The sequence below is a fragment of the Pygocentrus nattereri genome, chromosome 5 (assembly GCF_015220715.1).
Source record: "Pygocentrus nattereri isolate fPygNat1 chromosome 5, fPygNat1.pri, whole genome shotgun sequence".
Taxonomy (NCBI): Eukaryota; Metazoa; Chordata; class Actinopteri; order Characiformes; family Serrasalmidae; genus Pygocentrus; species Pygocentrus nattereri.
In genome coordinates this window covers 25,821,351-25,848,016 of record NC_051215.1, presented here as the reverse complement: position 1 = coordinate 25,848,016, position 26,666 = coordinate 25,821,351, and the positions used below count along the sequence as shown (strand labels likewise).

Here is a 26,666-nt window from a genome sequence, read left to right as displayed (position 1 = left end):
ACTAGGTGCTCCTTCTATCACACAGTTCCATCTGGCATATTCTCCTCTTGGATTTCCAGATAATGGACAGCTATGGTATTGCTGGGATTCAAACTCACAACCTCCTGATGTTGGGATGAATTATTACATAGCTGCACCACATGAGATGATGCCACGCTTCAAAGTCAAAACAACAAATATTTTCTCCAGTATATTAAACATTTGTAGACAAAAAATGCTGAGTTGCTTCATGTGTTCCTGAGTGGTGCAGTGGACTGAGCTGTCTACCCAACAGGAGGTTGTGAGTTTGAGCACTAGCGATGCCATAGCCATCCATGAGTGTGTACTTATAGGATGGAGTGATGGAGAGTCTTGGCTGGTGTGGAAGTTGAGTATAAAAAAACAAGTTAATTTTATTTACATAACTGAGATGCAGAACTAAAAGCATTAAGAGAACTTTTGACTCAACTAAGAAACTTGAGTTGAGTCAACTCAAGAAAAGCCATGTAAACAGTTACTATATCATTTTGAGTTGAGCTGACCTCATTTTTTACAATGTATATGTAGATTAGTGTAGTGGTATATGACTTTCTGCGGAACAATCTTCGCAACTTGGGAAATTCTAGATGGTAGTGCTTTACATACCTTACAGTCTAATGACCATATGTCACTGTTTCATACACGCTATCCGTGTTCTTCATGTTCTAACGCTACTATTACACTTGTAATGCAAGTGTTCTCCATGCGTACAAAGCACGCTGTGCATCTCCCTTTATCTCTGGTCAATGCTAAGGTGACTTAAGCTCTCAGAGATGCCAGGGGTCATACACACCTGTAGGGAGAGAGGCAGTGAACAATTACAAACCTGGGGTGCTGTGTGTTGGGGCAGCAGGGTGCCGCATCAGAGGTGAAGATGACTCTATTATCTCTTCTTTAATTAGATATTTGCCCTCGCCTCCAGCGTGAGCCCTACGGAAAATGGCCCTAGGGGAGCTGGCCCTGCTTCTATGTAAATATCAGAGCTAAAGGATTCCCTCATGGCCCTCAGGCTTTCCATCTGCAAAGTTCAGCTGCCAGAGCTTTACTTTATATGTAAAGCTCTGCAAAAACACAGGAGCTGTTTGAGCTTTTCATGTTTCAGCTTTTTTTCTCTTACAAACTGGTTAATTTTCTTGCTTGAATCATTTAATTTTAATATCATGAACATGAAAGAACACGATACAAGTCTGTGAGGGCCTGTAACTAAATTAAAGCTGCAATTGAAGTGCTATTTGCATTAGTTTTACCAGAAGATTTTATATTATTTCATTTCCAAGAGATTTGACAGGTTGATTTCTAAGCTAACCATCACAGACTGGCCATTAAAGCTGTCAGATGGGATCAAAAGACAAAACAGTTCTGAATTTAAATTATTTTAAATAAAACTACATTATTTTGCAAAGGAAACAAGGAGGATACAGAACTTCGGTAAATGCCTGATTTTAAGTAAATGTTAAGCATGGATGGGTATCAATAGGATTTTATTGTTACAGATATCAATACAAAAACTGCTTATCAATACTGAACCTTATTGAACCTCTTACTGATACTCCTCTCCCTAACTTGTGCAAAAAATAAAAGACATGACATAAAAAGATGTTCAAAATGATGTGGTAATGACTTGTACATGCCACTATCATATCACTAAACAAAAACTGTCATAACTCATGGAGGCATATGACATGACTGCCATGACATGTTTATGACATGATTATGTCAATGTTTTGTAGTCACATTGTCTGTCCTGTCACCCAGGTAGTGGAATGAACTTCCACCGGCTGTCTGAACAGCAGACTCTGCCTTAGTCTATAAATGCAGACTGTAAACCCATTTTTTGTACAGCACAGAGGTGAGCAATAATCCAAGTACTTACTGAAATGTACTGCATTGCACTTACGCTGTATTTAATTCTGTAACTTTCATTCTAGGTACGAATACTGGCTTTTGTTTCTAACAATATTTGAGGTCAAGGCTTGTTTGGACTCTAAAATATTTGTACTAGCTAGGATAGATTCACTGAGTGGATGACAGAACACTTTTCTATACTTTCTGGATAAATGCCGTAAATGTGAGTAAGCTGTGCTGAGAATGCAAACACACGGACTGTAGCCAAAGGTCTAAAACTGGCAACAGTAGTCGTGCAGTAGGTTAGCCATGCAGCTAGTCTAGCAGATTACCTATTTTACTCCACCTAATAAACCTAAATTATTAATTATAATTAATTACTGTACTGCAAATTGTCCACATTTGTAGCGCTGCCTTGTCAAAATAAAACTCTTTCATCTGAATTAGATCATTTACTTAACTTGCCCCTTATGGGAACATATTTCTGCCCATTAGTTATTCAGCTAGGTCAGCATCACTTCTTTCAGTGTGACTTAGCTGCTAACAAACCAACTTATGTTTATAAATATCCATATAGAAATTATAACTAAGTTTAAGTAAATACGTTTAGATAAGTATTTGTCTATGGTTAGGTATTTTATGGCAAAAATTAAAGCCGATATGTTTTGTACAATGTAGATTTTCTAATATCTCTCCAATAATCATTGTCTCATAGAAATTAGAACTATTGTGAAATAGTAGAGAAATAGAAACTTTGCTACAAATGTGATAGATACAAGTTTCTGCACATTGAATTGAAGTCTTATGACTGACAACATCGCCAAAAATACACAGTCCAAAACAACAAGCTTTGTCAAATAGGGCAGTTAAGTAGCTTTGTCAGTAGCAGGCTGCAGTGTGAGTGGCTAGCGTTGGTAATAATGATGAATGAAAATGTGCTTAGGCTAAAAAAAAAAAAAAATTATTTCAGCATGTTGCCAACTACAAAATACGACCTCTGAAATCTGTTAGCAGGTTTTGTTATTACATTATCCAGAGGTCAATTTGAACAGTACTTTTACTGAGGGAGCTGCAGGTGCAGTGAATCACAGATGAAGGTCATTCACTCAATTATCACTGTCAGACGATGGACATTGCACATTTGTACAGTATGTAATTTAGTGGTTATCAGTGAAACTATAGTACCTCCTCAGGCAAAATTAATATAGTCTTAAGTCTACAATACATTATTTGATAACACTTTGCTGTAGGCCAGTTCACAGGGTTACATGACACCTGCAAAAGCTTACCAAGACAATTGACTTCAACACCCATAAACCATTAGGAAGGCTTATACTGATAAACGTTGTCCGTTTTTTTTTTTACATAGGGTTGTGTCATGATACTTTTTTGGCATGTTATGAAACCTGGCTTTATAGCTTCATGTATACTGTAGTAATATAATGCTGACGTACTTTATATGGCCATATCGGTGCTGACAACAGAGAAGGATGACAGATGCTTCAACCATGTTGGCAACACACACGTTTGGAACACCTCAAATCACAAGCACAGTAATTTTACTGCATGATGGAGAACTTATAAATACATGAAACACATCACTTAAATAATAATAAAAATATCCCCGTCACTTCTCCTCTTACCCTAAATAAGTCTGGTAACAATCATGTGAGCCATGCCTGCTTTTGCTGTAGTAACATGAAAGACGGTCCCATCAGGCAAACAGCAAAATTAGCCTACGTTTATCACGCTTGTTGAGTGGTTTAGGCTAAGCTGCTGACAAACTTTGTAGATTTATTTAAGAAACAGTGTGGTACTTATAGGGAGCAAATTAGCAATGATTCAATAGCTTTTCTCCCTAGCTCTAAAATACTGTGGCAGTATCGCTTACCACAGCTTTTAATGCTATTCGTTGCTCAATTATGTTACCCACAAAGCTAGCTGATGCTATGTTTATCAGTGGAAAACAGCTGACGTTACTGAGCGATTAAACTATAGCATTTAACTTATTCTGCCTACAATACAAAGTTGAAGTCAGCTTCTTATTCGCCAGAATTTTCCCATTCCACCTTAAACGGTGCAGCATATTATATCTTATTAATTATATTCTGGTGCATTCATGTTACATTCACTTTTCCAAAATGGACAGTAACTGTGTCACTGTTTGCTCAGTCTATCGAATGAAGGAGATCGTATTGCACCTAAAATCACTCGGCCTGTTTATGCTTTGTCTTGGGTGGAGCTGCTGCATCTCCAAAATCAGTGCACAGTGAGATATGGAGATCAGAGCAGTGAGGGAAAGTTTTAGCTCCTGAAATGAGGTGGAGAAACTCTCTGTTCTCTCTGCTTTTCATAAATGGAAAGCATCCTGCACACAATCACAATCTGTCCATTCTGTGAGGAGCGAATGAGATCTTATTTGCACTTGAATGAGTTACAGTGAGCCGAGCTGTGTGAAAAAGAATTCATGAAGTTTTAGCTCCTGAAATGAGGTGGAGAAACCATCCGTTCTCAAAGTTTCACATTTCACAGTTTGCATGTTTTGTGAGAAATAAAGGAACTTCTCATAGATATTCTGCCCATTATTTTTCACCGCGTGAACAATTCACTGACCCCCTGCCCCAACGCTGTCATGTCCAGTGCATACAATTTTGATGAGAATAAGTCCAATTATTTTGTATTTTCATGTCATATTTTGTCAATGCATACAGTGTGTAATGGCCTTAACACACCATGTTCAGATGATTGATTCAGCTAAACATTAAATTCTTTAAATGGTAATATGAACACAAATAATCATCTATCATAACACTACAGTGTGAAATCCCAAAGTAGCAAGTTCTTTTAAACCTCGTTATGTCATCTTTGATTGTTATATATTTCTGAAAAAAAGAAGAAAAAAAGGAATGGCTAATATATTGAATATATCAGATTTCCAAATCCTCAAATATATAAAAGTCTTAAAATCCCATTTCAGTCAAGCTCTAATAACAACCTCCACTCTTCAGGGAGGCTTGCCACAAAAATTTTGGAATGTGTCTGTGGGAATTTGTGCCCATTCAGTTAAAAGAGCATTTGAGGTCAGACACAGATGTTGTGTATGACAGCCTGGCTCTCAATCAATGTACCAATTCCTCAGCAAAGTGCTGAGAGGGGTTGAAATTAGGGTTCTGTGCAGGTTCTCTGAGTTCCTCCACACAAAACTCATCAAACCATGTCTTTACGGAGCTCAATTTGTGCACAGGGATTCAGTTATGCTGGAGCAGGAAAGGGTCTTCCTCAAACTGTTGCCATAAAATTGGAAGTTTGTTATTGTCTGAAATCTCTTTATATGCTGTGGCATTAACAATATCCTTCATTGGAACTAAGAGGCTGAGCCCAAACCCTGCAAAACGTTCCCAGATCATTAGCCCTACTGTTGGCACAGTGCTTTCCGGTAGGTAGTGTTCTCCAGGCATCTGCCAAACCCAAATTCATCCATCAGACTGCCAGAAAGCGGAGAATGATTCATCACTCCAGAGAACACATTTTCACTGCGACAGAGTACAGTGGCAGCATGCTTTACACCGCTCCACTCGACACTTGGCACTGCACAGTGATCTGATAGCTTTAGCTATTAGTGTGCAGCTGCTCAGCCATAGAAACCCAATTCATGAAACTCCCAATTCACAGTTCTTGTGCCGATTTTGCTTCCAGAGGCAGCTTGGAACTCTGTAGTGAGCAATGCAACAGAGGATAGATGATTTTTACACACTATGCCCTTCAGCACTTGGCAGCTCCACTATGTGAGTGTGCACAGTCTACTGCTTTGCTGTTGAGCTGTTGTTGCTCCTAGACCATTTCACAATAACTGCATTTACAGTTGACCTGACCAGATCTAGCAGGGCATCAATTTCACAGACAGACTTGTGGCATCCTACAACCATACCACGTCACTGATCTCTTTAACTGCCAAGGTCTGTCTATGGAGCTGGTGCTTGATTTTATATACCTGTTACTAATGGGTTTGACTGAAATGGCTGAACTTGATCATTTGATCAACTTGATCAACTCTACCTCTTCGAAAAAATAAATCAACGAGATCTGAGATAGATGTTATGTTGACATCAAAGTTAGCAAACTCAACCTTCGACAAATTACGCTGGAACTGGAAGCGTTTATAAATATTTATGTAGGTCTGTGTCGGCTGTCGTGAAGGGTTTATTAATTGTCAAGTGGTAATGTTCATTTGTGACTAACAAGGATTGAAATGTGTTTGAAATACGTCTTTAAAGTGAATGCAGTTCGAATACATTCGATTTTAATGAAAAGAAGTTGCCAGTGAGGTAAAGCCAAAATAAGACCAAATAGCTCAGCAGCACTTATTTACTCACCAAACTCTCCAGAGACAGTGATGTAGTAAGAGCAGGTCTGGCCTGTAGTGTAGTTGTGAGGATAGTTTGGAGACAGCACGACTCCCTCTGATCCCGTGTAATGACCACCACAAGGAGCTAAAAGGAGAGAAACACATGTTAACAGTCACCGTTCACCATTCAATATCTCACAAGACATGAATTCAATCAACTGAAGAGCTCTTGGAAGTCTGGTACCAATATATTTCTAATACCATACCGTCAATGGAGTCCAGTGAGGAGACCATTCAAATGAAAAATGACTAGGAAAGTAAGAAAGCTAATTTGCTGGTGATGACTATGTCGCCTGTCTTAGTCTGGCATACTATGCCATGTCTATATGGCATATGGCTTGTCTACATGCTCTACAGTAATATTGTTGTGATTTCTTAAATTGTCACATTGCATGCACACATTTTGCAGTCAACTCTGGACACAGCCTATCCAAAAATCCATTATATACACACTTAAAGACTTTTTTGGTTTTCAACAGCCCTTTATTAAAGGCAATGGTTCCATTCAGAACCATGAGTTCTACATAGAAATATTTGCATGCTTAAATTGTTTGTATTCTATGAAACAGTTCTTCAGATTGTCGGTGAATGTATTTATGTATCTGCTTCTATGTAGAACCTTTTTGGAAAAATTTTGAGGAACGACTTTACCAAACAAAGAACTATTTAGTCATGCAAATGGTTCTATCTAGAACTTTTTAGCACGATTATTATTACATATAAAAATAAAGTGTAAATCGCACACACTGCACACTCCATCTAGCAATCTATACCTTCACATATAGATTGACATCTTACACATCTTCTATCCATATCATGTATAATCTGGAAGATTTCTATATCAATATTCTATCCCCTGTGTACCTTCATCTAATTTATTTATCTACCTCAGAGTCACTTACTGCACACTAACGGAAATGTGTACAACAGTACATACAGTTCAATAGTGTTTTTATTACTGTACAACACTAGTGCATATTGTCTATATGTGTATATATTACACACACACACACCACACACACACACACACATATATATATATATATATATATATATATATATATATATATATATTCTACAAGGGGGCTACACACCTAAGATTTTCACCCACCTCACACCTGTGTAAATGTGATGTGACAATAAACGTGATTTGATTTGGATTTGATTAATTTCAAGGACTATTCACAGCCAAGTATCTCCGACAAGGTTCGATCTCAACCCAGCTTAGATCTAGTTTAATCAGTGTCCATGACCAATGTGGCTCTGTACAGACCAATAACATCACGTCAATACAGCCAGTACCCAGCAGGCCATGTCACTCCGAAACATATTGGATAAAGCAAGCCAATAATATCAGGCTGCAAAATGTACTTACCTCTGTTTGTTTGGCTTTAACATTGATTTAATGCTTAATTAGCTTTGTGTCATTGCTGCTAAAATGGGCAACAATTAAACCATCATGATTGCTCTTCTCAAGTCCGGGGAAAGCAGGCTGCAGCCAGTAACTGCTATTCCAATCATACTGATTATTAACCCATAGAAGTGTACTGTTATTACTGGCATCGTTTTGTTATACATTTAACTTACATTGCATGAGAATTTATATACAATTTTATATAAAATGAAAATTCAGCATATTTAAATAATAAAGTACAAAGTCATTCAAAACGATTTGATACTTTGCTCTGGAGATATTTACCCATTTACCCAAGAATTGTCCACACTGGTGGTGATAAACACCAGATGTCCACCTTTAAAACCCCCTATAACATCAAATGGTTCTGACTGATTTTTGATGAATGACATGAATGTTTTTTTATTTAAACATTCCAGTTGGAGAGGTATATCAAGGGCATTCTAAGGCAAAATGGTCCCCAAAGCAAACTTATTCTTCTCAGGTTTATCACTTTTGTATCATATAAAAACTCAGATACATGTAAGTACACTGGTGATTTTGAATAGTAAATGGCGATATTTTTGCCGAGCCCTGGTTTTAGTCACCACCATAGTAGAGAAATCTAAGACCAAGTTCACTGTAATGAACGGTTTTATATTGAAATACTCTGAATGACTTTTTTTTGAGTCTCAACATATGAATTATAAAAATTGATGCAATTCTACGGAGCCCTGCTGGTGACATCCCGTGGAAATAAAAATAATGTGTGGGCACGCCTTATTAACACGTGGGAACGAGATCCTAACGCATAGCCACGACTTAGTATGGCGTGGGAGCGAGATCTTGGCTTATTAAGTTGTGGCCATGCATTAGGATCTCGTTCCCACGCCTTACTACATTGTGGCCACGCATTAGGATCTCATTTTCACGCTTTACTAAGTCATTGCCACAACTTAATCATCTCATTCCCATGCTTTACTAAGTCATGACCATGCATTATTTTATTGATACAGGACATCACCAGTGGTACTCTGTAGAATTCTCCTTTAATTAGAGTTAGTCATCTTATTACTTCATTTTGTACTGTATTAAAGTCGTCTTTTCTGAATTATTTCTGGAAAAATCATATAGAAAAATATATTGGACTATTTTAAAATAAAAACTTCATCACATTTCATCAGATTCTAATAAAACAACGTGTTTTCTTTGTGTAAATGTATACTGTGGTTGTGTTGTGACTAGTGTTATTTAGTCACTAGTGGGTTTTAATTGTCCTGTGCTGTATGTATGTGTGGTGTCTCATTTGTTTAAAATCTGCACATGTGACAGTGGAGTCCCTCCATCTGTTTTAACAAGCTAAGACTGTGAAACAGTCAGAAATAAAGAAATGAGAGGTGTCGAAGGGGTCTGGGAGGTTGGAAGGTTAATCCAGGCCAGCACTGGAGATGCCACATGCACGCACGGAAGCACACGAATAAACGCATATGGTCAGAAAGGTCAGAGACACGGCTGTAAGGCAGGTAATTATTAGTGTCAACTCCAGTCTCTTACAGAACTCTTAAAGGTTCTCAACCCTGGTTTGGAGTACAACTGCTCCACACATATTAACACTTCCTGTACTCTAACACACCCACTTTCCAAATTACCCCAGGTAGCATGAATCCGAACGTCATAGCCCACACATTCATGTGAGTGCTGAGATTAAAATTAAACTGGACCAAACAAACAAACAAAGAAACTATATTTGAGTTAACGCCAGATAGAATAGCATTAGGCTTGTAAAGAAAGTTAATTAAATGTAACAAATGTCGGCAAACTGGACAGACATTGCAAGACGTACTTTAAAGATATTTCATTTTCATTCTCTTAATTAGGCCATCAGCAAAAATGCTGTAGACTACAGTAATGCTGAGGACAAAGGAATTGCTGAGGTTCAGCAATGTCATCTTACAGTTGGCCAATTCATACAGGATCAAGGATCTGTGTACCTTACCCAAATTACCCTAAACCATCCTGATTGAAACATCATCGCATGGACATTTATGTAAATGTTATGCAACGAGTGCCACTCTTCTGGAAAATAACACACTGGCTGCATCCAAAACTGCACTATTATATATACTATTGGTGGTGAGCTATTTTTAACATACAATTTTGTATGATAACATGGGGCTTTGGATGCAACCATTGTGTGGCTGAATGGCAAATATGGCAACAAACAAACAAGCAAAAAAACAAAAAATTGGCAAAGAAGTAGGGCGACGTCTCTCGTCACCAACCTGTGGATTAAATAATTGGGTCAAATTGAGCTACATTTTAGCAGTAAGCCTTGTTTTCAGGTCGGAAAACAGTCGGGTTTTCTTCAGGTCATTTTCAATTAGCCAGTTTTCTTGTTACATTACTGTGAGGTTGATTCAAACTGAATCTTTTACTGAGGGAGCTCCAGGTTTGTCGAATTATAGAAGGTATTTTTTGCGGAGTAATACCTTAGCAGATTTGTAATAACTTCAGACATACTAATCCAGCTTAAATAGGGCTTTACTGGCTTTTGTTGCCACCTTACCTTGAGGTCATTACAGAGTTACTCATGTATTACTAATCCTACTACTAACAAAAGTGCTCCAGGTTTGCCAAATTCCACCAAAATCGATGACACTACATTATACATTTTTTGGGTGGTGACTTAACAAAGGACAAATGTGGGTCTTGAGGCAACAACAGTTAAAAAACTAACTGCTGTAGATTAGACACCTATGCTAACTATGCTAACAGTTCAACAATGTTGAGGCTTATTGATAAACCTGGAGAGAGCTTCTTACATCACTGTGTGCTTTCTGTGCTGGATCTTAAATCTCTGGTCAGCCCAGCTTGTCATTTTCTTTCAAACTAAGAGAACCTTGGACTGAGACCCCTCCCGATAACCTACCACATGCCCTCCCCACCTGTGATCTCTCTCTCTCTCTCTCTCTCTCTCTCTCTCTCTCTCTCTCCTTGCTCCTTTCATCCCCCCACCCTCTGCTCTTTGCTACAATGATCTTCAATTGAGATTCTCAGCACACCAGGCCTGTGCTAAGCCTCTGGGTTCTGGCACCCACTGGTCTGCTCCTTCATCTGGTCACAATGCCTCCGTGAGCACATGCAGGGGGGTTTGGGGGGGTTAGATGGACGGGGAAAAAAAAAAAGCCAGGGATGTCAGGGATGCAGCTGAGGTTTCTAGTCGTCTGCATATCAAACTCCCTCCTGCACCTTTGATCACATCACCTTCATCCATGCTCTCCATGCAAAGGCTGGGAGTGAAACACAAACACTTGGATGGATGCACACACTAAAAGCCTTTACACATGGACAGAATTTATTCATGTGAATTATTTCAATTCCAGAAACTTAATTTAAACGTGTATAACTGATGTTCTTTTGCATTCCACACTTTTGCTAGATTCTCGCAGATTTTTTCTAGATATTCACAGACAACAGGAACTACTCAAAATTGGAATTTTGGCCAAATAGTCTGGCTATTCAGCGCTTGCTTACCATGAATGTGCACAAAAACAAAATAAAGTCTGAGAACTTTAATGTCCAGTTCAAATGGTAATTTTTCAGTTACAGCTGCATCCTCCCAACAAAAGCTACTCCCAAAGATCTGACTGACATTACGATCCCCTTCAAAGATGCTAACATTCACACCAGCAACTACCTAAACTAACCTCAGCTGCCTCACATATTTCCCTCTCATGAGCATCTCAATTGACTAGAGGAGGTTTTTCTGAGGAGATCAGACAGAAGATAATCCACTTGCATAAGGAAGGAGAAAGTCAAAGGAAAATACATGAAAAAAAAAGTTTATAAAATTCAAACTACCTCAGCTGTCTCATATATGTCTTTATTATGTGCATCCCAAAAGACTATTGAGATTTTTCTAAAACGAATTCTAGAGTAAGTCCTCTGTTAGAGCAGCCAGAGTAAGTCCTCTGTTAGTCTACCTGGACATTTTCAGGGGCTGTATTTAAGATTAGTGCGATTATACACTGCTCAAAAAAATAAAGGGAACACTAAACACAATATAACTCCAAGCAAATCAAACCTCTGTGAAATCAAACTGTCCCCTTAGGAAGCAACACTGATTGACAATCAATTTCACATGCTGTTGTGCAAATGGAATAGACAACAGGTGGAAATTATTGGCGATTAGCAAGACACACTAAATAAAGGAGTGGTTCTGCTACCAGGAGACAGGCCAGTACACCAGGAGACGTGGAGGAGGCCGTAGGAGGGCAACAACCCAGCAGCAGGACTGCTATCTCCGCCTTTGTGCAAGGAGGAACAGGAGGAGCACTGCCAGAGCCCTGCAAAATGACCTCCAGCAGGCCACAAATGTGCATGTGTCTGCACAAACGGTTAGAAACTGACTCCATGAGGATGGTATGAGGGCCCGACGTCCACAGATGGGGGTTGTGCTCACAGCCCAACACCATGCCAGAGAACACCAGGATTGCCAGAGAACACCAGGATTGGCAAATTCGCCACTGGCGCCCTGTGCTCTTCACAGATGAAAGCACGTTCACACTGAGCGCATGTGACAGACGTGACGGAGTCTGGAGATGCCGTGGAGAGCGATCTGCTGCCTGCAACATCCTTCAGCATGACCGGTTTGGCAGTGGGTCAGTAATGGTGTGGGGTGGCATTTCTTTGGAGGGCCACACAGCCCTCCATGTGCTCACCAGAGGAAGCCTGACTGTCATTAGGTACCGAGATGAGATCCTCAGGCCCCTTGTGAGACCATATGCTGGTGTGGTTGGCCCTGGGTTCCTCCTAATGCAGGACAATGCTAGACCTCATGTGGTTGGAGTGTGTCAGCAGTTCCTGCAAGATGAAGGCACTGAAGCTATGGACTGGCCCGCCTGTTCCCCAGACCTGAATCTGATTGAGCACATCTGGGACATCATGTCTCACTCCATCCACCAACGTCACGTTGCACCACAGACTGTCCAGGAGTTGACGGATGCTTTAGATCCCTCAGGAGACCATCCGCCACCTCATCAGCAGTATACCCAGGCGTTGTAGGGAGGTCATACAGGCATGTGGAGGCCACACACAATACTGAGCCTCATTTTGACTTGTTTTAAGGACATCACATCAAAGTTGGATCAGCCTGTAGTGTTTTTCCACTTTAATTTTGTGTGTGACTCCAAATCCAGGCCTCCATTGGTGAATAAATTTGATTTCCATTGATGAATTTTGTGTGATTTTGTTGTCAGCACATTCACTGTACTTTGTATAGAACAAAGTATTCAATGAGAATATTTCATTCATTCAAATCTAGGATGTGTTATTTGAGCGTTCCCTTTATTTTTTTGAGCAGTGTAGTTTCCTTTACATAGACGCAGCACAGCCTGCATATTTAACCTGCATAGCACACACACACACACAAAAAAAAAAAAAATAAAATAAATATATATATATATATATATATATATATATATATATATATATATATATATATATATATTTATAGTGTTCAAGGACAAGAATGTAAAATGTTCATGGTATATTAGTTAATCTTATTTCTAAATACCTTTCTCTTTAAAAAAAATATGTCATCAATAACATTTAAAAAACTGCTTTATTTCCACTGGTCCTGGCTGCACAGTGCCTTGGTGGAAAGAGCCTTCAAAACAAATGTGCATGTGAGAATTTACAATGTTTTACATTCACAAAAACAGTGCTGTAGAAACAACTCCCTTTGCATATCATGTTGCGCTTCTTCTGGTAGTGTTAAAAGAAAACTCAGGCTGAAATGAGGAATCGCTATACTTGGTGCCACCTCAGCCGTAGGGACTGCTGCTAACTCTCTCTGCCTGCTGCCATGTTCCTGGAGCCTTTTATCAAACAACCTATGGCTTGGTAATGGTCCGTAGACCAGTGGTTGGGAAGCTCTGGTGTAGAGAATGCCATAGCAGAATTAGCATATGACTGCGTAATGTCCCATGTATATAGCACTATATATGATATGTACTAATGCATTAGTTTCTGTCTAAATATTTCTGTGATTAAAGGTCAACTTTGATATCTGGCCCCAAAGAACGAGTCTCACAGCCAGTGCGTGAGACTTGAGAGGTATAAGTCTGACTTTATACTGGTAAATGCCTCCGTCATGACAACTAATTTCGTCCTTGTGTGAGTTTCTGCTATTTAAAACCTGGTCACTAAGCTTAGGTCAACTAAACCCATGGCAACATAATCCATGCTAATTACATGCTTAGCTTAATTAGAGTAGTGGTTTTAGACTCATCTGTGGATGTCTTCATAGCTATAAATGATGTGCTAAAGAATATGACATAACAGAAATAAAAGTGCTCTGGAAAAATTATTTACTGAAAAAAATATTTACTGCTTAATCAAGTAGTAACGGGTAGCCAGTCAATGGCCAGCTATTTGCGTGGTAAGGCTTAACATAAAAACATTACAAGGACAATGTAATGAACACCTAAAATAGCTACAAAAAGTTATAAGGTATAATTTCTGTTTTATAGTAATGGCACCACATCTACACCAACACCTGTGCTTACAGGCAGGTTGCAAAGCAACCAAAGAGGTGCATATGTGTCACGATTGGCTCCTCCAACTCTTCCATGTGCTTGTGTTTTGGTTTTGTCTACGTGCTATTTGTTTTTATTCCTTCCCAGTCCGGCCCCCTTGTTTTCTGACTCCGCCCCTGATTGTTCCCACCTGTGTTTTCCACCTGTGTCCTGTTATCCCTTGTTAGCCCTCTTGTGTTTAAGCCCTGTGTTTTCCTTAGTCTAGTGCTGGTCTTTGTTGAATATGTTTGATTTGTTTGAAGTGTTGGATACTGTTTGATGTTTGTACTGTTCGAAGACTAATGTTTAAATCCTGTGTTGGTTTCGTTATGTCCGTCCCTCCTGCTCTCCGTGTTGGCTCTCTGACCCTGGACCGTCTCAACCCTGATTCTGGATTTGCCCATAATAAATCTCACTTTTCCTCGCATATGCGTCCGCCTCCTCATCGCTCCTCGTTACAATATGTCATGTAGACTCATGTAAACTTGTTTTCCCATCATCAGCTCTTCTTCCTACCTCTGAGCTGCTCCTATGGGTCTTATTATTTTTAAATTATTTACCCTTTCATAATAAAGCAGTTTGTATGTAAAAGAAACTTTCCAGCTGAACAGGTGCTCGACGTGCACCTTGACACAGAAAAAGTTCCCGTAATTACTTTCAAGAGCCTCTCACATTAAGGATGCTGGATTTTTGACATTTTGTCCCTCTTTAAGTCATTCATCTAGTTACTTCAAACCACTTCCTCATCCATATTAAACGCGCACAGTGAAAAACTTGGCTCTTCCCACTGACACAGTGACGAGACTGAACACTGACATTAACAAAAGAAGTGAATTTAAGTTTCGCCTTCAAAATCTGAAGCAGACCTTGGAGACTAAAACTAGCACACTTCTTCAAACCCGACGAACTTCACATTGTTGCAAAATAGATTGTCTTGTTGCGTGTCACTGGCCTTTTTGATGCACGCTCGCGTTGCGAAGCCCGTGAACTGAAATGTCAGCGGAACAAGCCGAGAGATTTAGCCAATATTTATGCGGAGAGAGAGCGCAGAAAATGGGACAAATTATCATCTCTGCTTCTGCTTCTCAGAAAAAAGAGCAACGGCAGCCGTCAAAAGAGATCAAAATAATGTAACCTACATAGACTAACACAGAGCGCATGTGATACACAGGCAATTCCTGGATTGTGAGTTAACAATTGATCTGTTCTGTGGTTAAAGTATGACACTGGTTATGTATGCAACCTTTTTTTATCCAGTGTGTGTCACAGTCTGTCACTGAGCACAGATTTGATCAGCACTGCACACACCATCATGATGCACAGCTTTGGTGTGTGTGCTATTGCGTAAGTCCGCTGCAGGAAAGGTCTCTCCTTTTATAGCAGACAGGCGGTTCATTGCGTGTTGTTATCAGCAGAGGCATCACACAAACTACATTTTTGGGGTGGCACCCTCTCTCCCCTGCCCCAGGTTAACACAAGATGTAAATATGCATATCGCATTTTGAGATCTGACGATGGATTTGCTCTATATAAACTCTCAGGAGCTGCCAGTTAAAGTTAGCATGTGTTCTCTGACCACGCTGCAAAGGAATTCAAAGTCCTTTTCAGATATGTCAACTTATATTGTGATTAGAATGGTATTTGGTACAAAGTACACTATATTGCCAAAAATATTCACTCACCCATCCAAATCACTGAATTCAGGTGCTCCAGTCACTTCCACAGTCACAGGTTTTATAAAACCATGCACCTAGGCCTGCAGACTGCTTCTACAAACATTAGTGAAATAATGGGTCGCTCTCAGGAGCTCAGTGAATTCCAGATGGTACCAATTCCACAGGCAACTGTCAGTGGTATTATAACAAAGTAGAAGAGATTGGGAACAACAGCAACCCAGCCACAAAATGGTAGGCCATGTAAAATGACAGAGCGGGATCAGCAGATGCTGATGGGCGTAGTGAGGTCACCAACTTTCTGCAGAGTCAATCGCTACAGACCTCCAAACTTCATGCGACCTTCAGATTAGCTCAAGAACAGCGTAGAGAGCTTCATGGAATGAGTTTCCATGGCCGAGCAGCTGCTTCCAAGCCTTACATCACCATGCGCAACACAAAGCATCAAATGCAGTGGTGTAAAGCGCCACTACTGGACTCTAGAGCAGTGGAGGCGTGTTCTCTGGAGTGACCAATCATGCTTCTCTGGCGATCCGATGGATGAGTCTGGGTTTGGCAGTTGCCAGGAGAACGGTACTTGTCTGACTACATTGTGCCAAGTGTAAAGTTTGGTGGAGGTGGGATTATGGTGTGGGGTTGTTTTTCAGGAGTTGGGTTTGGTCTCTTAATTCCAGTGAAAGGAACTCTTAATGCTTCAGCACCAAGAGATTTTGGACAATTTTACGCTCTCAACTTTGTGGGAACAGTTTGGGGACAGCCCCTTCCTGATCCAACATGACTGTGTAGCAGTGCATAAAGCAAGGTCCATAAAGACATGGATGAGCGAGTTTGGTGTGGAAGAACTTGACTGGCCTGCATAGAGTTCTGACCTCAACCCGATAGTACACCTTTGAGATGAATTAGAGTGGAAACTGCGAGCCAGGCCTTCTCGTCCAACAACCTCACAAATGTGCTTCTGGAAGAACGGTCAAAAATTCCCATAAACACACTCCTAACGTTTGGGAGCGATGAGGAGGCAAACGTAAATGCTTAAAGAGAAGCGAGATTTATTATGGGCAAATCCAAACTCAGGGTCAACACAGTCCAGGGTCATAGCGCCAACATAGATCGAATGGGGGACAAACATGACGAAAATGAACACAGAACTCCAAACAGGCCAGAAATAAACAAAACACCACACTAGCACATCAAACAATACAAAGACCAACCAACAGCTAGGAAAAACACAGGGCTTAAATACAAGAGGGCTAATAAGGGATTACACAGGTGGAAACAATAAGGGGCGGAGTCAGAAAACAAGGGGGCCGGACTGGGAAGGAATCAAAACAAAAGAAAGCACATGGACTAGACCAAAACACAAAGCACATGGAAGACTGGGAGGGGCCAATCGTAGCACAAGTTCACATGCGTGAGTGAATACTTTTGGCTGTATGTTGTTAGTATGTTCTACATGCATGCTACCTAGCTAATATAATTAGGGTTTCTGGTGCCTGGTTTAGAACAAGACAGTCCAGTTTTAAGATCCACTGTCTGGTGTACAGTTGGTATGTTGATTGGATGGTTCAGTCTCACTCTTAATGTATTCTCTCTCTTTCTCTCTCTCTCTTACACATACACACACAGCATTACAGGCTTTGTGATGGGGTATAGATAGTATTCGATTGACATCACACTTCTTGCCGCCCACATATTGTTGACATGCTACCGGTCAAGATGGTGATGACAGCAGCGATAGTCGTGCTCACAGAACCACTCTTTGTTCACTGTTTGTCAATACAGCATCCAGACAGATAAAATGGTTCATGGTTATAGCAAAAACAGCAAAAAAAGAAAAAACCCAGAAACAAATTATAAATTATAAATAAGCATTCATTGCATCCTGGCTGTCCAACATCATGAGGAGAAAGACACTAAAGAGCTTAGCCAGTGAAGGACAAATCTTTGGACAGCAAAAATTAACAGGAAAAACCTTCAGCAATCTCCCCATCACATTATCACAGTCTGTTCTCATCAGTCTGTCGCAGATAGACAGTTAGGTGAAGGTGGAATTATGCAGTTTTGATCATTTTCGAGTGTTGAGAATTGTTTGTGATTGACAGCTGACGCTGATCGATGATGCACTTGCAACCTAATCAACTTTTTAGATCCCTCATGTTTTAGCTAGGCAATAAATAAAGGCACTGCAGTTTGGTATAGAAAAATGAATATTCAACCTAGTAAAACATTGCAAGGTACTGTCAGTAAAGCTTCAAAGATAACCAAAAAACCTCTTCCTTTAGCTGACTTTGTTTATATTCAGTGCACTCTTAAAGAGAATCATTAGAGATTCCTCTCATCCAATGTACCATCTTTTCCAATCACGTTCTTCTGGGAGGTGCTATAGATCTATAGATATAGACAGCTAACACTGAGCAACCCATCAAACACTGACACACAGCTATTACTCACTTTTGTGATCATGACGACATTTGATGGTACAGCTGATGGTACAAAAGACAGAATATCACTGACCCTTCCACAGACAAAATAATTATATGATTCTAGCAAATAATTATATGATTCTGTGCTTTTAGCTCCTGCAATGGGCAGACTGATGCAGTATTTAAGGTAATTATAGATGTATGGATGTGTTATGCAGACAATAATGCATAACTGGATAACTTATCGATTTGGTACGGATCAACACCTTCAATCAAAGTGACTTTTTCTTGATATCTTGATTTGGAAGCCATTTTTGGCAGTGACTGCTCAAACACATTATACTGATGTAATATCAACAATATTGCCAATGCAAATAGTATCTATTACCCACAAATAACCAGTGATCACATCACCCATAATGGAGAGGAGGCTATGTCTCAACTGCATATACCAAACTAAATAGCATGTCAAAATAAACAAAGACAATTAAAGCACATTTTTAAATGTCAGGTTTTACATGGGCTGGGATGGAGCTGCACATTGATGTGATAAAAATGGAATAGTCTCACTAGATAAAGCCAATCTTGTGAGCTACCAGTGTTAATAATTTGAGTCTTTTTGGATCGCTTTCTGGTTAAGACTTGCTGCTTCTGCTGCATTTTTCTAAATCATTTTGCTTATATATTTAGTTCATGTAATATTCTTGACTTGGGGAGTATTGGGGGGCGTCTCCAGTCACTCTTGTTGTCTCACTAGACACTCCTCTTTCTGGAAGTGGAAAGTGGAAAGACATCCCACTGACTTGTTTCACTTTCCAGAAACTGAATGTATAATTTATTGATATAATAAGTTGTTGTTAGTGATTTATTGGTTGATTTATTTACTTTTCACATAATGCTGGGCTGACATTCAATGGGCACGATGCCACTGGTCAGCAGTGTGTTGTTTGGGGCCAGGCTGAATGCAGGGAGAAATCCAGCACCCCATGTGTTCAGCCCTCGCATGGACTTCATGATAACAGATGCGGCGCCACCTGACCCACTCTCATCCATGAACACAGACAGACGAGCCACACACACAGACACACACAGACACAGGGTGAGTAGACAGAGAGGGAGAGAGATAGAGAGAACAAAAGAGAGAAATGACAGATTGAAAGATAGACAGAGAAAAAGATGTAGAAAGACAGAGAGAAAAAAGGGATGGATGGACAGACGGACGGATGGACAGATACTTTATTGATCTTTAACGGCCAGTAACAGTCACACCACACAGGGCAGTTATAATGTTTCTATAATATTTGGGTATAAGAAATGGACAGAGAGAGAGAAAGAGGGAAATCGACAGAGAGAGAGAAAAAGAGAGTAAACAGGAGAGAGAAGAACAGAGTGAGGAAAAAGAGGACAAGAGAGTGAGGGGAAAGTGAGAGAGAGAGAGGCAAGGGGTGGTGAGAGAGAGATAGGGAGAGAGAGAGAGGGGAAAGAAAGAGACAGAGAGAAGGAAAAGAGCGAGAGAGGGGAAAAAGAGGGAATCCCAGCTGAAACAAAGGGACAGCGAGAGAGAGTGGGAGAAACAGGAAGAGAGAAGGAGAGAGAAAGAGGGGAAGTGAGAGAGAGACAGGCGACAGCAGCAGCTGAACAGCAAAGAGGCAGATAGAGAGATATAAGAGAGAAGGAGAAAGAAGGATAGAGAGAGAGTGACGGGGGGTCAGAGAGGGAAGAGGGGAGACAGTACTAAAAGAGTAGAGCAGCAGACTGCTGTATTTCTGCAGTTTGAACAGAGACAGCACTGCACACAGAACCACGAATGCAGACGACTGTCTAAACCCAAATCACGCTCTGCGCGTTGCTACTCTTTTGCTCTGCACTCGCTCAGCCTCAGGGAGGCGCTGTTCTACCGCTCTGTGCCCCCCCATTCCCCCCCTTTACACACAGCCATGGAAGATTCCTCATTCACCAGCACTGAGACAGTCTTTTAGTTACTATGGAAACGAATAAAAGATCTGTTTGGGTAAGAGGAGCTGAGAAAAAAAAAGGTTGGGGGGAGAGAATCCTTCATTATTTAAAGGAATCTCACCCTTTTCTAATTAGTTTTGTCTAAAAGCCCAAGGAAGTGGCTCTGAGTGCATCAGCATTCTAAAAGATGAGGACAGAGAGAGTGAGAGACATAGTGTGTGAGAGAGAGAGAGAGAGAGAGAGACATAGTGTGTGTGTGAGAGAGAGAGAGAGAGAGAGAGAGAGAGAGAGAGAAAATCTCAGCCACGTAAACGTCCACTAGTTTCTCATTGGGCCGCAAGTGTGAAGTAAAAGCACTGTCTCTCTTGTCTCTTGTTAACCTGCCACAAACGATATTAAAGCACACCTATCAGATCACCTCGCCTTTGTTGAAGTGGCTTAAGAGAAGAGGCCTAACAGGCGCCTTATTGATTTTATTTGGGAGGATTTTGCCTGAGAACATGCAAACTCCCTTCAACCCTCCGTCATGACTAGGCAATAGAAGAAGAAGAAGAAAAAAAAACAGGAGAGAAATGTTTTTGGGTGAGAACGCGAGAACGTTAGGAGGGTTTTTTCTCCGTCTGAGACGGCCGTCACAGGAGCGGAGCTTAACATTCAAATGGAGTCTCTCCTTGTCTCCCTCTTCCTGATCTGCATATCCGCCACAAGACTGCCTGCCTTCTCTGCCACTCTGAGCTCTTTTTTTTTGGGGGGGGGGTGAGGTTCTTAAAGCAATGCTGCGTCTGTCAGCTCACATTCAGAGACCTAACTTGCCCCATTTTTACATTTTTACTGAAGGGTCTTGTTTTAAATTTCATTCTGGAATTCACTGACCTGGGAAGTTTACAGGGTCAGTTGATCTAATGCGGATTGATGTGTATATATTAAACTGTACAGGATTAGTTGAAAATATATTAATCCTGGGGTTGTACAGAGAACAATATATTTGGTTTTAAGAGGGAAAAAAAAGTTTTGTTTTTTTCTTTTGAAGTGAAAATGTAAGAAAAAGTCCCAAACATATCCTCTACTCAGTATACACTTTGGCGTATTTTAAAGCACAATTACTGATTATTTGCTGCCCAAACATTCAAGCAGCACTGTATACACACACACACACACACACACACACACACACACACACACACACACACACAGAGAAAAAGGTTTCACAAAGTTTCAAGCATTCATTATATGTCCTTATATATGCTGCATGTGTGTGTATAATACACACACACACACACACACACACACACACACACACACACACACACACATCACTGCTGTAAGAACAAAACCATATGCTGCATGTGTATTTTACACAATATTTTTAGCTAGCCAGGAAGAAATATAATTTTATATATAAAAATTTAAATATACACATTTTTGATGCTTAGATGCTGCTAAAACTAGTGCTCCATTTTGGATCTTCCTTGCTAATATTAAAAAGGACCAGTAGTCCTTCAGTGGTCAACACAGCTAAAACAGTTTCAAATGCAAAATTGATTTACTTTATGCTCTTACATAGTGATTCTATTGAAATCAATGTAATTCCATACAATTTGTATAATTCATAAATCGCTAATGTGACTACACCTTCACATGTTCAGCAGCAAGTTCTGTGTGTTTATTTGGGCTCAAGCCACGGCTGTTTTCAGTTGGAAGCTCTATACTGTCTTGGCTAAGACTTGCAGTTGGAACTATCACTATTAAGAACATTTATGAAACCACAATTTAGGGAATTATTTACTTTTCCATGTGAGGATAAAGGCACCAAACAGTAGTACATGACCACCTAATGCACCCAAATGTAAAGTAGAAATGTTTTGTTGAAGCGTTGTCTGTTGCTGGACTATTAGTATGCATGCTATTTCCTCTTCACCAGTCGTGTTTTAATAGTTACTGCCTTAATTTTAAGGCCACTCACCCAACACTTCAGCATTATATAGATAGAATAGCTTATATTATCACTCTACTTATTGCAGTTAGTCAATTTTAGTGTGTTTGTAAACATAACTGTGGTCACTCCTGAATGAACGGGGGGATCACTGTGTATCAGTAATGTTGTTAAGTGTATTAACCTGTCCTACGACTTTTTCACACCAATTCATGTCTTTCATAAACTGTGCCGACTCCTGGATGAAATGCACAGAAATGGAGAGAAGGGCTGCTGTGCTGGATCCCTTCCTGCAGATGACACACAACTGATTTCTGAGGAGGAAAAAAAGTGGTCCATGAAAAAGAAATGTTTGCTTTACGTTCTCTCTGGTTTTCAAGTGCCTCCTCAATGCCAGTGAAAGTTTTTTTATATACCTGTGTGTTTGGGAAAATAAAGCCACACACCCACCCCAGTCGAAGGCCACCCGTCAAATCCTCCTGGCTTTCAGCGGGCTGTTTAGGAGCACGCACCTCTGCTGAAAGTGCCAAAACAAGCTATTTAGCTCATTAACTTTAAGCTAGCACTATTGATAAAGGAAGGCCATTGTGGCTGGATATAAAAGCACAGTGAATCACCAGTGCTCTCTGGACTGGGTCAACCAGGCTCACACCTCTCTGTTAAAGTGCTGTGAAGAGGGGGTAGATGAGGAAGGCTGAAAGAATTAACCTCCCAATCAATGAACCACGTCCACCACAGGCCTCTCCTACAGCTACGGACAGAACCTGACAAAGTTGTACAGACTGAATTATCACAGATCTAGGATAGCAGGTGAGACACTCTACAGAATTTAGTCCTTAGTGTATTTATTCATTTGTACTAAATTATAAACGTACCAATGACTTGGATTTGCCTTTACAAGGTAACACTTCCTTTTGTCTGTAAGAACCTTGAGATTGAACTTTGGCCATAGCATTAATTAAAAAAGCACCTAATAAACCCAGTTATTTATAGTCACTATTAAAAGTTTAATCAACATTTGGCGTCAACAAGTTGCCACTTGGTAGCCTCCAGCACTGCTCTATTGCTCTATGATTCTGTTCCTCTACTCAACATGTTGCTATGACTGCATTAAAGCCAGAATAAGATCACAAATATCAATAGTGGATGACGTGTTTCAAATTCACACTGAGAAAAAATAAAATAAATGCTAATGGTCTGTTACCTCAGCTAACGTTACGATCCTAACCACATTGGCTAAATTGACATGCAAAGACTTTTGCCAATCCGACTGAATACACTCCGATTATAGATGTAAGAGTGAGGTGTTTATCTGCTCATTCTGCTCAACAGTCTGAAGGAAAATCTCAGTTTCCATGCATACAACAAGTAATCCGATCCAAAATTAGACGTATGAGTAGAGTACAGCTTAGTGTAGACATTACCAGTCAGCGTGAGATGAGCAGCAGTGTCTTTACCAGTTGTCAGCTGGTGCACTTGTGTTTTTAATTACTTTAAATTATGAATCAAGAAAATGTACTTCACATGTACTTACATGTACCTCTTTTAAAGATCAAAGCATAAACGTCGCCTCTTCTGCAGACCAGTTTCTGCTCCGCCATGTTGGGAATGTAATTGGATACAGGTGTTTATACGGTAATGATTCTTCCATTTAACTGATTATTTACAGGATTATCCACCTCGTTCAATTGGATGGATACTGTATTCCAAATGGTCTCAAAAGACGAGTCTATTCTGATTGAGGTGTTTGCATGGTTCTGTGCCAATTGAGCTATTAGTTGGATTATTAGTGGATTATCAGACAGTTACTATCAGACAGTGCTAATGTTACTAAAACTGCAACTATATTTTTGAATATTCCGATTTTTGAATATTCTATCGACCATTATCTCAAATACTGGGATGTTATAGAAGAATAGGGATAGCTAAAGCTGTGTGTTTCACTAAAATTATTAATGATTTTTCTTATTATTATTCTTATTATTATATTATTATTTTAAAATAATTATTATGCACTAAAGTTAGCAGAAAAAAATCAGTCAAGGTGTCCCTTGTAGAGGACATATTAACTCGTTTTCACTTTACAGATGACTGTATAGATAACATCAATTAATAATCAAAAGCTTTTTGCCTGGCGGACATAGACAAGGTTGAGGTTGTGACTGTTGTAAAAATATGGCTCAGACTGCTGGCCTAGAATGACTCAAGGCCACAGCTCAAAGCACCACACTGTATGGTGCAATGACTGAGCTCACTTGATCTGAAAATGTTTTTTCCCCTCAAATGAGTACACTTAAAACGCCCGTATAATCCACTTACTTCCAGAAGTGCAAGTCAACTGCACACTGTCCAAAGGAAAAATCAATCTCACAGTGCACTCCAATATCATTACACTCCTTGTGACTTTATTGATGCTCATAACACCTGCGATCGTGCTGGGGAGTAGGCTGGGATGAGTTGTTTTCATAGACCAGTTTTCATCAGAAAAGCTGATCTCATAAAGCTTTAAGTGTTGCATATGAATGTCTCCTGAAATTCCTTTTCTTACATTTTGAATTATGAATTATGTCTCACACATAGGTCACTGAATCAAGGAGAGAAACGTTACCAGAAATATAGATGCAAAAGTTTAAAGCAATACCACATTTATTTAGTTTGAGTAGAAAAAGAGAAATTTTATTATAATTTAAATTTCATGACAAATTGCTCTTGTGCAAACAATCTTGTTTTGCTGTAAGAAAAATCAGTATATTTTTGCTGTGTTTCTGTCATTTTATTTGAATTAAAATAACTCAGTCGTGTATACTCTAATCTGTTGATACAAACTGTAAACTGAATGTAAATCTGCTTTTAACATTTAGACATTACTGACAGCATATGCTATAAAATGTTGGTCATAACTCTAATCTATACTATACTAGACTGCACAGTATTCCAAATAGAGACTCTCTTTTGTGAGGAAAGTACAGTCCAGGACAAGTTTTAGTCCAGACTTTGCATTGCTGCTCTGGAGCAGCCGTACATGAAGTAAAGATGTCCAAAGGCGAACATAAGCTACAGAGTTTAAAAGCCCTCAAGTCTCTGGGATGAGTTAGAGTGATCCAGGATTGATCATCCAATATCAGAACCTGACCTCACCAATACTCTTGTGGCTGAATGCAATCAACCCCTCACAGCAATATTTCAACATATAGTATAGAGGTCTTGGTGCAGCAAAGGAGGAAAAACTCCTTAGTAACACCCTTCATTTCAGAAGAAACACAGAATGAGCAGGTATCTAAACACAGTGTACCTAAAATTCAACAGTACCTCAACTGACGATGTGTGCTTTCACCCATAATTGATTTTTTCAAAGGTCGGAACGGAATGTGCTTCCAGTCAACCATGCCAATGAAAAACCTATGTAGTGTCATTTTCATCTTCCTAATAGTCATACAGACCCAGTGGTTCTGTCACTGATGGATCTGTACTGGAAGAAGCCTCGAGGACAATATGACCATAAGCTTATGGGTTTTGCGTACCGCAACTAAACATCAAATCTAGCTTTTTTTGTACCACAATGGATTATGTGCTAGCTCCCTCAAGAATGATGCATCATGTACAGTGCAGTATGACACAACACCAGCCGTTTGCCCAGAAAGCTCACCTCATAAACAACACCCTGTAGAAAAAAAAATACGTCTCCGCCACGGTGACGACATGCGCATGGAAGCCCAGGACGGCAAGATGCCAAGCACTCCATCAGTGAGGACAAATGCACAAACGCTGACAGAATGTACAAATGAGGCACAGCCTTGGAAAAGCATCAGCATCGCAGCACTGTCAAAAGAGGTCACACAACCGGCGCCTGCTGGAATCTGCCCTGCTTGACCCTCAGATTGGGGTCAATGGTGTTCGCAATGCTAAATATATTAGCACCATGGCACCATGCAGAGCAACATAACCCTGTTGTGTTCTCCAAATGCTCTGGGTTTATGAGGGAAGGAGAATGCACAGCAGGCTAAGAGAAGGCTCACTGTGAAGGTTAAGATATTGTTCTTGGTATACAATGAATAGCTCAAAACATATTTACAGCAAGTAAATATATAACACCAGGCAAAAGTATAAGCACACAAGCTGCAATCTATTTTTTTTTCCCATAACAATGAAAATTTCATTCATTCGCAGATTACAACTCCTAACAAAACTCCTAACTGTGGAAAAAAGTTTAGAAACAAACCCCTTTGCACAGCCACTGGAAGTCAGAGAGCGCATAACTGTTCTCGCTCGCTCTCTAAGTGGTCATGCTGGCTAACACAGGCGTCTGTTATGTGACATATCAAAATCAGCAGCGACCATTCTCCTACAAGTGTGTTGAGCTCCAAAGACGATGCATTAACAACTGTTTGAAAAGATGTGGTGGAGCTTTATGTGTCTCACACGAAGTCTGTGTTTGCCTTCTCCCT

At 40.0% G+C, this 26,666-nt stretch overlaps 1 protein-coding gene across 2 annotated transcripts in view; it reads right to left on the bottom strand.

Annotated features, from left to right (window-relative positions):
• LOC108425438 (CUB and sushi domain-containing protein 1) overlaps nucleotides 1-26,666 on the bottom strand; it is a 664,112-nt gene that overhangs the window by 121,102 nt on the left and 516,344 nt on the right. For both annotated transcript variants that reach the window (XM_017694090.2, XM_017694091.2), the window contains exon 31: nucleotides 6,237-6,353. In XM_017694090.2, coding sequence (XP_017549579.2) covers nucleotides 6,237-6,353 — 117 coding nt within the window. The remainder of the gene's footprint in view (nucleotides 1-6,236; nucleotides 6,354-26,666) is intronic.